The 13,126-nt window shown below is 42.8% G+C and overlaps 2 protein-coding genes across 2 annotated transcripts in view; one reads left to right on the top strand and one right to left on the bottom strand.

Annotated features, from left to right (window-relative positions):
• NAGA (alpha-N-acetylgalactosaminidase) overlaps positions 1–13,126 on the bottom strand; it is a 33,714-nt gene that overhangs the window by 1,954 nt on the left and 18,634 nt on the right. The gene's annotated exons all lie outside the window — the stretch shown is intronic.
• Positions 468–12,647, top strand: WBP2NL (WBP2 N-terminal like). Its single transcript, XM_035126680.2, has 8 exons — positions 468–618; positions 4,658–4,766; positions 5,766–5,901; positions 6,940–7,032; positions 7,344–7,550; positions 8,093–8,233; positions 9,285–9,361; positions 10,599–12,647. The coding sequence occupies exons 1-8, from the start codon at positions 560–562 to the stop codon at positions 10,644–10,646; spliced, it is 870 nt and encodes a 289-aa protein (XP_034982571.1). The 5' UTR covers positions 468–559; the 3' UTR covers positions 10,647–12,647.

Below are 13,126 nucleotides of genomic sequence, written 5' to 3'. Positions count from 1 at the left end.
ATGGAAACGCAAAGTAAAAAAAATAAAAATAAAATTAACACCCCCCTTTCGTTTTCCTCTGACTTCACTGTTGACACCCCACTTCCACACGTTGCTGGGAATCGCAGGTAGGCGAGAGGTGAGGTGGGTTGGCTGTTGCGTCCATGCCCCGCTTTGCCGGCTTCTCACACCAAAGGACTCTTTGAAGTCGCAGAACAGGTTCCTAGAATGGTAGAGCTGGAAGGGAATGGATCCGCAGGGTGATCTAGCCCAACCCCCCGGAATGCAGGCATTAAGACCCAGATACATTTGTTAGAACTGAATACGCCGCTGAGTTTAGGTTCTTTATTGATTTTAAGCTATGGGGAGATCTGTCCCTGCAGCTGAAGGACCTCGATAACCCGCTCTGCTCGTTTCCCCCTCGCCTTCCCGGCGCCCCGCCCGCCCCATTCCCCGCCCCGCCGAGAGGCGGGCCTGTGCGCCGTGAGGTCACGGCCGCGGCGAGGCCACTCGAGCGGCGCTTCGTATAAGGGACGAGGGAGGAGGGCCGTCTCGGTCGGCGGCGCTATTGGCCGGGAAGATGGCGGTGAACAGGCACCACGCGCCGGGCGGAGGGGTGATCCCGCCCAACGGGGAGAGGTAACTAAGGAGGCGAGGGTAGACGTGGAGCGGGGGAAGGAGGAAGGGGGCGCCATTCCTGGCCTCGAGGGGGGGGGTCTCCAGGTGGGCCCTCGCTCGTGTTTATTTCGGAGGAGACCGCGGGCGGCTTCTCGAGAAAAGTCGCCCCTGGTTCGACCACCGAAAGCAGCGCCAAATATTTCCCCAGGAATTGCGATTGTGACGCACGCGCGCAGCAGTTAACTGCCCGTGCCTTCTTCCCTCGGGCTCCTGCCCTGTTGATGTTCATGGGTGAGGGGGGGGCCTTGAAAGTTTTAAGGGGTAAAAATCCCTTGATCTGTGTTGTTGTGGGTAGATAAACTCGCTCCCTTGCGGCGCAGCCCTAAAGGTGTTTACTCGGAAGTAAGGCCTTCTGTTCTCCGTGGCGCCCACTTGCCCCTTCGCATACTGTACTTAGGGTCGGTGCCTGAGGCGTAAGCTGCTGCGCAGGCTGATTCAGTTCGTGACATTTCCTCCTCTTCAGCCCTCGGTGGGTGTGACCCTCATCCGTGCTTTCCCTTTGTCATGTGCTACACGCAAGTTACACGTTGATCCCCCACAGTATGAGAGAGTGGAGACCTGTGTACATTTATTTCCTTAATATTTCGCCTGCCGGGTTGCCACTTTACCAGAGGTAAAGTGACTAGCATGCCAGTGAAGCATGAAAGAAAAATGTCGATTTTACCAGTGTTAACAAAGTAATGCTAAAAAACCAGTTACATTCCTTTGAAGCATATTTGAGACAGACAGGCTGGGGGCAGCCATTTATTCCCTTCAGTAAAGGAGATATCCAGTGTTTGGGATCTTGAGTAAAGATCTCTTGCCATTTTTTCCTCATAAAGAACCAGAAAGTATCTTAAAAGTAAGGGTGCTGTGAATTGATGTATACAAGTGTGGTTTTCCAGGTGGTTTTAGTGTCAGTTTTTACCTCACTGGGTAATTGTTATCAATTGATAACAATTGTTATCGATAACAGTTGGCCAAAAATATTTGTGGCAGAGCTCATCTCATTAATGTGGCTGTGATTTTGGTCCTACCGAAATCATGCATTTAAAGCATGTGACTTTCCCCAAAGAATACTGCAATGGGAACTCTGGTGTAAGACTGTTAGGAAATGTAGCTCTATGAGGGGGTAAACTACAGTTCCCAGAATTCTTTAGCGGAAGCCATGTGCTTTAAATGTATGGTGTGGATGTGATATTCAAGTTGCTCTCTGCCTTTTTATGTGTAAACAGAGCACCATTGGTTTTTTAGGTGGTATGTGCATCAGTCTCCTGCATCTGTCAAAAATTACTTGCTGGATTGGCAGCATGCCAGAAAAATTAACTTGTGAATGATTGGCCCTCAAATTGTATCTAAGGGGAAATAATTATTCCAGCCTGCTGGCTAGTTCACTTGATCTGGTAGACTTCATAGTTGTCTTCTCGAGACTTTAGTTGTTATCTGGCCAGGGCAGATGGAAAAGCTCTTGATAACCATCACAATACTGGTATCTCTTTCTTACCCTTGTTCCTGTTATTGCTGGAATTGACATGTTACGTTCCCAATGTAAGCTGAATTTGACAGATGGAGTAGATATCCCTTCTCTGTGCTGTCCCTATTCCTGGCACAGGGTTCCCACAACAACTCACTGCTGAGATTTGAGCTACCGTCTTAGAATCGCAGAATTGTAGTTGGAAGGAACCATGAGAGTTATCTAGTCCAGCCCCCTGCAATGCAGGAATCTCAACTAGATCATACATGACGAATGGCCATCCAACCTCTGCTTAAAAACCTCCAAGGAAGGATGGTCCACCACTGCTTGTGAGAGTCTGTTCCACTGTTGAACTGCTCTGTCAGAAAGTTCTTCCTGATGTTTAATCAGAAACTCTTTTCTAATAACTTGAATCCATTAGTTCATGTCCTACCTTCCAGAGCATGAGAAAACAAGCTTGCTCCATTTGACAGCCCTTGAGATAATCTGAATATGGCTATCATATCTCCTCTCAGTCTCCTCTTTACCAGGCTAAACATACCCAACTCCCTTAACTGTTCCTCATAAAGTTTGGTTTTCAGACCCTTTATCATATCGGTTGGTCGCCCTCCTCTGCACATGTTCTAGCTCAGGGGTAGGCAACCTAAGGCCCGTGGGCCGGATGTGGCCCAATCACCTTCTCAATCCAGCCCGCGGATGGTCCGGGAATGAGCGTGCTTTTACATGAGTAGAATGTGTGCTTTTATTTAAAATGCATCTCTGGGTTATTTGTGGGGTATAGGAATTCGTTCATTTTCCCCCAAAAAATATAGTCCAGCCCACCACGTGGTCTGAGGAACGGTGGACTGGCCTACGGCTGAAAAAGGTTGCTGACCCCTGTTCTAGCTTGTCAATATCCTTCTTTCACTGTGGATATTGACAATTATATTATTCAGTTGATTATTCAGCTTAATGACCAAGAACAATAAAAGCAGAGTAATGGTGAAGCCAAGTGCATGTTAATTGTACTTGCAAATTATGAAAATGTAGTACAGAGTCCAGTTTGTTTTCTAATCAGAAGATCAGGGTTAGGAGAATTTCAGATGCTTGAGAAAATAGACTGGCCCAAGACATTTTGGCACACAATGTCCTCCCCACCACCAGGGAAGAAGGGGTGAATGAAGATCTACATCAGGAACAAGGATGGTAGTGCCTCTTATTTGCCTAGAGGTGGTATGTGGCGGGGAGTCTGCTGAGGGACACAGCTGATCTGGCCTCCACAGTTGTCATGGCCACTGCAGCAGCAGCAGGCAATGCATTTCTTGAAGGTCAGATCTGTGGATCCTGCCCTCTGAGGCAGTTTTCTCCCCTTGCCTCATGCATGAGCCGGCCCTGCTTGCATGCAAATTTATATGTTGTTGCATATTGTTGTAAGTTTCTGAAAGCCAATGGAAGCATTATTGCATTTTTGAAAGATGAGCTGAGCACCTATAAACGACAGTCACAACAGGATTAATGATTTCAACTTAATTATTAACAAGTTTTAAGTTTCCACTGTATTGACTGTTAGTGCATCATTTGATCTATTATTTATTAATTTTTGTCCCACAGCACCTGTGCTTCAGGATCACTTATAACAAAAAACCTGACACTAAAAGCCACTAAAAGACCAGTTACAGAACAGAGCACGCAAACTTTGTTGGCAGAATGCAATTCAGTTGACTTAGAAAACTCTCACTAATTGGCTCTGGGCTAACAAAAGAGCTGGAAGGGAAGCCAGAGCGAGTTAAATCAGTCACATGATTCTTAGCTGGTCAGTGAGAGAGCTAAATTGAAAGGCATTGCACAGCTCTTTCATAACCTGTTCGTGAGCAGTAGGTCACCAGTAAAATTTCCCTGAACAAGAAATGGTTTAGGGATATCCTGATGAGAACATTCAGAACTTTTTGCAGAAAGAATACATTAAATTAAATTTTAAAAGGCACACACCACAAAGACTGTTCATATGGGATTTTCCCTAGCTAGTATTCGACACACACTTGGAAGGATGCAAAATGAGAGGCAGCTGTAGCGCACATCACATGGGGATCTGCCTTGTCAGGATAGAGCTCCCAGTTCTGCTCAGCTGGCAGAAAGGAGAAGGGTTCCCCCCCCCCCAATCATTCCCCCTAAACAGCAAAAATCAGTTCTTCAGACGGGGAGGCTTGCTTTTCCTCCTGTTCACTAATTGAAGCCTTATTGTCAACTGAGTAACACAGTTGGATACAACCCTCAGGTTGGGGGGATGGGGGGAGTGGAGGGGGGGAGCCCCTTTGCACAAGTAGAAGCCCTTGTTAGGTAAATCCCATCCACCAGATTCTCTTACATCCTGCTTTAGACTTGAAATGACCGTTTAGTGTCTGAAGGGGAAGGCAAATACTGTATATCTGCTGAGTTTGGTTTTACTTTCTGGGCTTGGCAGTGGCTCTCCCAGTGAGTATTGTAGAGTTGGTTCTTCACCGATTAGTTCTGGCAGATTTGCCCACTAAGAAATGCTAATGTGGCCATATTTTTTCTCCTTCCCTGAAGCATTCTCAAGCACTGTAAAGATGTGGAGCTGACCTTCTCTGATGTGACTGGCAAACCAGAGATCTTCAAAGGCACCAAGAAAGGAATGGTGTTTCTCACTCCTTACAGGGTAAGTCTTGAGTGAGGGCTAGTTGCATCTTAGACACCTTTTGAAGGGTCATTCAGTCAGGGCAGCAGTCACTTGTAGTTTATCTAACTATGGCTAGTGTGAGATTCTTCAGTACATTCTTTAGTATGCTATCAGTGTAGGTATTTTTTTCTACATTTAGTTGAAATAGAAGTAGTTTTCTTCTTTCAGGCATTCAGCATGACTACTACAAATGCTGAAATTTTCTAGATTATTTTCTTCTGAAATTTCATGTTGGCTTAAGATACAAGAAGGCATTCTGACTGACACAAGATGAAAGCTGTTTTTGTGGGTTGTTTGATGTTCTACATAAACCTGTCTTTAAATACTGTTCAGAAACTTCTGCTGGTATAGAATGCCACTTCCCTTTTCCAGCCCCCACCTCTCACTGGCCTTACTTTGCACCTTCCAGGAGTAGTGTTGTTGTTTTTGCCTGGTTGGAATGTGTCCTTGAATTCTGATAGTGCCAGGATGGAGGACAGAAAGAGTGTGTAGAAACTGGCAGACTCTAGTGTGTTCAGAAAGAGCATGTGGCGCTTGGAAGGTAACCCAGAAGAGAATTTGGCCTCAAGATGAAAAAGATTCCCACCCTTTTCCTAAACTTGATTAGGAATATGCCAGCGAGAGGTCTTAGTGGGGAACCTCCATGCTCTTAAGAGAGGCCTGTCTCAGCCCAATTTTGTAGACATTTAGGAAAAGGGTGAATACATTTGAGTGGAGGGAGGGACGTCTGTAGATAACTGGTTATGATTCCTAATTTTTTATTTTAATATTAAATAAAAATTCCTGACTTAAATCTTCAGTTGATGGTTTGATATGGAGGGTTGGCTTTCTCTTACCTTGAAGAATTAGTTATTTGTCCTGGATTGTTTGGTACATTGTTTTATATTATTATATTTTTATCCCTGTGTGTTAGCTGCTTTGGGCCTTGTATAGAAGAGAGAGCACGTGGTATAAGTTTGATAATTAAATGTATTGCAGGTTATTTTTGTGTCCAAGGGTAATGACCCAATGATGTCCTTCATGATGCCCTTCTACAAGGTGAAAGGATGCTCCATTGAACAGCCCGTATTTTCCGCCAATTATATCAAAGGAGTGATAGAAGCAGAACCTGGAGGTATGTACTATACCTTGTGGTGACAAATGTATTTATTGTATCACTGAGTTTAACACAGGTTGTGCAAAATGATTTATTTTTCATTGGTCTTGAAGAGCATGATTGCATAGGAAATGTGGGGCAGTGTCCCATGTGACTATCACATGTTAGAAATTAGTTTTTCCTGTGAGTTTGTGTGTTTACTAAAAACAGACCCCTCCCTGCCGAGTTTGATTGTCTTTCAGCACTTCATAAAAGAACATATCCTCTTGGCTTGCAAATCATTATTTCCATTGTAACTAGTGTAGCAATGAGGATTTTCACTTCAGTCTTTTTATTATTATAGTTTGATTTGGGAAGAGGAAAAAGTTGTTTTATTTCAGAAACGTATTTTTAAAAAAACTTTCATTTCAGTAAATGTTTTCTTGCCAAGTTATGAAGGATGTTTGCCGGAATAAGAAAGTGAAAGATTCTGCTGGTAGAAATTCTTATTTCTCTTTCTAGTTAAGTTCCAGACCCTGATTAAATTAATAAATTCATGGAAAACATCAAATTTATTGGTCTTTCAATCAAGTTACCCATCCTCCAGCCTTAGCAAATCAAATGCTAATTTTATATAGAATTTTTTTCATACTACCTAAAATAAGATGAATCTTCTTTGTATCTGTAAGGGGGTGAAACCTAGTTTGCAGGAGAAGTACTTGATGGGTTAATACTGGTGTTAATACTATACCTTGGTTGAAACTATTCTTGATTTCACTTTCTTACCCAGAAGTGACCAACCTGTTGTTGTGCCCCCTCCCCTCCTTGGTGTTGTTAGTTTAGTTTCCATCATTCCTGACTAATGGCCTTGTTGGCTGGGGCTGGTGGCAGTTGAAGTCAAACAACATCTAGAGCTTCCCCATCTGTTTTAGCTACCTTTCATGCCATCAAATTAAAATACAAATGCTTTCATTTGCTCAGTAGCATGTGGTTCCAAATTAACTCTATTAACTTTAATCTTTGCAATCTCTTGGGAAGCTGTCTTAATTAAAATTTAACCTGGCTTGTTTTTCTTAGGTGGCTGGGAAGGACAGGCTTCATTTAAGATGAGCTTCTTCAGTGGAGGTGCCATAGAGTTTGGGCAACTGATGTTCAAACTTGCTAGTGATGGTAAGATTCTCTCTCCCCAACTCCTCAAATGCCATTTGCTGCTTAATCTGTAGTTGCTTTGCTTTCTGGTTTTGCTAGCAGTAGCTGGCCTCTAGTTAGTTAGTTAGTCTGGCTGCCTCCATTTAGTGACCTGTTCATTTTCATCCTCATGGTTCTGTCCTGCTCTAGGTGCAAAACTGGCAAAAACATCAACAAGGGAAAGGAATTTTTTTTGCCTTAATCAATTAAATGTAGACTGATTTAAGACATTGCCATAAGAAGTCCAGGGTTTCATGTGCTGCTTTTAGCTTACTAAACGTATTCCTCTTCAGCTTCTAGGGGAGTACCTGCTCAGAGTTTTGGCTATGGCTATGCTGTTCCTGGGGGCTATGCCCCTCCGCCTTTTGCAGGAGGATATGCACCTGCACCAGGGGCCTATGCTGCACCACCACCGGGACCCTATGGTTATATGCCTGCACAAATGAATGGATATGGACCAGTTGCACAACCTATGGGATATACATATGCTCCTCCTCCAGGTAAAAATTCCAGCAGATTGCATAAAAGAATGTCACTAAAAAAGGGCAGTAGTAAATACAACCAGACAAAATATATAACTATTCCATGTAGGTGAGATGACTAATGCTCAAATCTAGAGAATATCAACAGTAGCATGAAAGTGGAGGGGATCCTATTCAGTGTAGAATTATTGGAACACACTAAATGTGGATTGGGTCATTTCGCTAAACAAAGTAAGACTTAGTCCTTGACTTCAAGTATTGCATGCATTGTTTTAGTAGGTACATTCTCCACAGTACATCTGTATGTGGTGACTCAGCCTCTGCTGCTGCCTTGCTGTCTATCCAACCAGTGGGAACAGTTGCTGGATCAGTATTGGCTATGTAGTTTGAACAGCAATTGTCTCAGTTTAAGCATGTAACTGATATGGGGAAAGCTCCCTGAGAGCTTATGGGAAAAGAGGATGAAATGCAACATGGGAAAATCCTGTCCTGGTGAACTGCTCCTCCTTGAATATTTCTGTGATGTGTGTGTAGACGTGGCATCTGTTATCTGTCCTCAGGCATGTATCCAGCACCTCCTGGGATGAACTCCATGTACATGGCTCCTCCTCCTCCATATCCCGGCCCTTCTGCAGGACCTTCAGCCCCATCTCAGGCAGTACCTTCAGCTCCTAGAACTTGGACAGAGCCAGGAACGCCAGGTAAGATTCCGGTTAGAATGGGGGGAAATTGGATCAGTCTCCCAATGTATCTTTTTTTAAAGGTTTTGAATAATTTCATTTTTGAAGAGAGGTGAACTGTTGAGCCGTGAGGAGTTACCCTGCTCTAATAGCCATGACAGCCAATGAATCTGTGAAAATATATTATTATTATTATTATTATTATTATTATTATTATTATTATTTATTATTATTATTATTATTATTATTATTAGAATTTATATACTGCCCTATACCTGGGGGTCTCAGGGCGGTTCACAGAATAAAAGCAAGATATAAAACCACAAAACACCTAATAAAAATAAAAACAGCAACCCAATACCCCCCCCCAAAAAAACCCACATTTTAAAAGGGCATAGGATGTAAATCAGATCAACCAAATGCCTGGTTAAAGAGGAACATTTTTGCCTGGTGCCTAAAGGTGTATAATGAAGACATCAGGCGAACTCCCCTGGGGAGAGCATTCCACACAGACGGGGAGCTACTGCAGAGAAGGCCCGTTATTGTGTTGCCACCCTCTGAACTTCTCAAAGAGGGGGGCACATGAAGGAGGGCCTCACAAGATGATCTCAGGGTCCTGCTAGGTTCATATGGAAAGAGGCAATCCTTGAGGTATTGCGGTCCCGAGCAAGCTCTCAAAAGGTTTTAGGATCCCAGGATGCTTGTTTACAGAATACAATCAGTCTAAATTCCAGCTGGCTACCTAATCCTGAAAAAGTGCTGGGACTACTATTTGTATAAGTGGATATCTCTCTCTCTCTTGAAATTTTGTTTCTTGATCTTTGTCTCTGTGGTCATTGTGGCATCTTTTCTCCTGTTCCCTGTCTCCTCAGAATGAATGGTGTTCAGCATGTCCCCAAACCAACTGCTGCTGAGTCTGGTCATGTCCTAATTCTTTCTTGCTGACCCTGCAGAATCTGCTCTTTTGCCTAATCTAAAAATGGTGCTAAAACAAGCAGCATTTGCTTTGTGAATATAAATAGTGTGGATTTTTGTATTTTTAAAGAAGCTTGATTCTTTCCTTCTGCACTAGGTGGCAACAAAGCAACAGAGGCAACTTCCAGTGCATATTATAACCCGGCTAATCCTCACAATGTCTACATGCCTATGGTAAGGAACCTCACTAGGTGTGATGGGTATAGGGAGGAGAAATAGCAAGAACTCTTGCTATGCTAGCAATCAGCTGAACATAACTTGCAACTGGTTGACGTATACAGTACAGCTTCTTACAGCACAGTAAGCATACTTGGTATCTTTGCTTCCTGTAGTAGAGATACCAGCCGTACTAAAAAATGGGGAGGGCCGAATGTAACAGCACATAGAGACCCTGAGCTTTGCCTTTTTTCCATCTGCATAAACGTCAGTGAGGACCTTCCCCACAAGGGCTTCCTTTACTTCATACTCATGGCTGCCAAGCTCATGATATCGCATTACTGGAAGGAGGCTGATTATCTGTAGACAGATGGTATGATGGATTTTGGAATGTAGTTCTGTTGGAAAAGATCACAAATAACATAAAACCCACGAGAGGCAAATCAGAATCTATGAAACATATTGCAGTTTCATAATTAGCTTCAGATACATCCAAATCTGACGCAAGATGGCATCCACTTTCTTGGTACAAGATTATTTGATTGATTCTCCTTTTAGCTTTGATGCTATCTTGGAATAACGTGAGAAATGCTCTCTGTAGCTTATTTCTTTAACCTGTACTGGCAGCCAACAAGACAATTTTTGTTACAAGTAATAAGCTCATTTGTATTACTAGGTTTTTGTTCTTGCTTAGTTTTTAGGATATGTGATTAATGTTCTGTGTCACTCTCACTAACCTATAAAGCTGTGATAAAGAGCCATTTCAGTTGAAACTTTACACACTCACACGCACAAAGAGTGTGTGTGTGTGTGTGTCTTGAATTCTAAAGGGAATGGCTGCATTAAATAAACATTAAAGAGTGCACCCCTCCTTTTAAAAAAATGGTGCGGTTGCAGCCATGTGTTAAGTGCCATCCTATCATCGGCATGTGCAGATTATATAAAATTGTGTACTCCATCATGAAGTGTATTGCTAGGGGGTACTGGACTTAAACTTGTATTGAGAAAAGAACAAGATACTTGTCGGTTGAGAACCCTCATATTAGATGTCTTGCCCATTTGAACATGACAGCTTGTTCACAAAGCATGTTGAATGGGAATGTTGTAATGTAACAGAGCCTTACATTTTTTTCACTCCAAGCATGATTATAGTGTGCTGAAACTACGAAATGAGCAAAGTTTTGATGTGTTTTGTAAAAAAGGTGACCCATGTACAGTGGATGAGCCACATTAATGCTGTCTCCATTTAATTTAGGATCAACCACCTCCTTATTCACCACCTGAGGAGAAGAAGAACAACTGAGAAGAGCCCAGGGGCTGTCCTCCCATGTTTTTGTCCTAGAAGATTTTGCCATTGCCGCCGCCTCCTCTTGGTTCTGTATACTCTAGGTCATCCTGTGTCACTAACCTGCACGATGTTGGGTGACTCTTCAACACCCGCTGTTCTTGAAACTTTCCTCATGGCAATACAAAAGAGCAGCGACAGTATTGCTTTCCTGAGTACTTGCTTTTCTCTCCTGAGACCAGAATAGAACAGCCATGACTATTTTAGCCCTTGGTTTGAAGGGAGAGGTGAAATATGCATAATGCAAATGAAGCCACATAAGTAGGAACAAAATACTGAAGCTCTCTATATGGAACAAAAACACTTGTACACACAGATAGGAGTATGACAGGAGTATTCTGCTTCCATGCATCTCTGCTTGTGAGCATCAGTGTGGCATGTTACAACTGCATTAACTCCATGCATTTAAAAAAAAAAAAATCTCCATGCAGGTTAATGCATGAGAGGGAATTCTATAAATATGTGGAGGCTTATCTTATTTTCTAGGAAAGTAGCAGAGAGGAAATCTCCAGTGATGTATAAAAAGATGGCCTGGGGAAGCAACCAAAGGGCTAACCAGTAGCTGTCTTTTTGAATATGTTGGTGCATCTCCAGCTTATCATGATGAAACTACATCTGGCTCTGAAACAAACATGTTCTCTACACTTTTGCAACCTATCCCTTGCAAGAGGATGCCTGGGGAAAACTTACAATCATGTGAAATAACATGTACAGTCATACCTTGGGTTACAGACGCTTCAGGTTGCGTCCCACGCCAGACCTGAAAGTACCGGAACAGGTTACTTCCAGGTTTCGGCGCTTGCACATGCGCGGAAACACTAAATTGTGCATGCGCAGAAACGCAGAACCATGTGTGCACAGACGCAGCACTGCAGGTTGCAAACGTGCCTCCCGCACGGATCATGTTCGCAACCCGAGCATCCACTGTAATAGGTTTCTCTTCTGCTGTTGGACCAGTGTATCTAAAAGTGTATCCTGTCTTTTGGTATAGGGGATATTGAGAAGATCTCAAATTCAAGAGAGGCCAGACTATCTGTCTGATCATCTAATTCCTAGTGCAGCTGAGAAACCTGGAAAGGATCAATTTATCTGAACTGGAACCAAAGATGTGGCTTTATGAAATTAGTCGTTTGGAGTTGAGGGGTGAAGCTAAGCAAAAAGTATAGGGTACAGAAATAAGAGCAACCCACCCATGTCAAGCATTCTGGAAACACAACCCAAGCAGAATGTCTTGGTCTCCTGGAAACCAGCCAAATCCGGGTCCAGAATGTCTTGGTACCCAGTAGCAGCAAATGCAGCAGAGTCTATTTAATAGGAGAGTACTTTATAGAAAAGAGCTATTATTCTAGCAAACTCCTGAGATAGTGAAGCCATTTCTCCTTGCTCAGCCAGCTGAGCTAGGCACTAATGTAACTAGAAAGGGCTAAATGGTGAATGATCTGGGTGAGAGGAAGTATTGAAACTCACTTTAAAATAAAGGCATGTCAGACTTGCTTTTGAACAAAGTTGGAAGAGATGGCAAATGAATTAGGAAGGGCTAAAAGGATGTTTGCCAGCAAGCAGCGCACATTATTGTGGTTGCTTACATAAGCTGTCGCTGGTTTAACTTTTATTTTTCACATGATAATCCCCCCTCTATCTGTTCCAAAGAGAACTCTTCCTCCACATATAATGGAAAATATAACTTAAGTAAAGCCTATTCTCTTAGGATATCTTTTCCTCTCCTCTAAAGGGGCTCTATTTTGCAAGAACCATTCAGACTAGTTTGTATTCATGGATCCCTTTGTGACCATCTTCCCTTTAGTAACTGAGAATATTACTCAGTATAGCAGGCATAGGGTGAAATTTTTTAATAACTATTTTATTCTAAATCCAAGAAGCTTAACCACTTTCCATAACTTAATAGTTTCCTCTGTAATATTTTTGGATTGCACTTTAATACAGAAGTATTGAAATCTTCATATTTGTATCTGTGGTGATGGTGTGGACAACCTGGTTTTTTGTGTGCATGTCTGCGTGTGTGTGAGAGAGAGAGAGAGAAAGAGAAAGAGGGTGGGAGGAGGAGGAGTTTCTTTCTAAATGAGTTGTATTAAATACTGTTCTGGCATGACATTACCAAATAGATACCTGTATTCTAAGAACTAACATGCAAAACAAGTAATATAGCTGCCATTTGTCCAAGTGATCAGGAAACGTCTGAGAAAATAATTCTGGATGCCTTACTAGAACACACACATCAAGTAAAGGCACAGGGTTATTTGAGGAGTAGGATCTCATTCTAGTAGAATGACTTGAAGCCAGCCTGGTGGCTGGTCCTCCATATATTCTTGGACTCCAGCTCCCATCAGCCCAGACAACAGGGTCAATTGTAGTCCAGCAATATTGGAGGGCCAGAGGTTCCTCATCTCAGATATAAAGGGAGGAATGAGTCCATGAAT

The sequence above is a fragment of the Zootoca vivipara genome, chromosome 10 (genome assembly GCF_963506605.1).
Source record: "Zootoca vivipara chromosome 10, rZooViv1.1, whole genome shotgun sequence".
Lineage (NCBI taxonomy): Eukaryota > Metazoa > Chordata > Lepidosauria > Squamata > Lacertidae > Zootoca > Zootoca vivipara.
The sequence above is the reverse complement of the archived record's forward strand: the minus strand, read 5'-3'. Positions and strand labels throughout refer to the sequence as shown.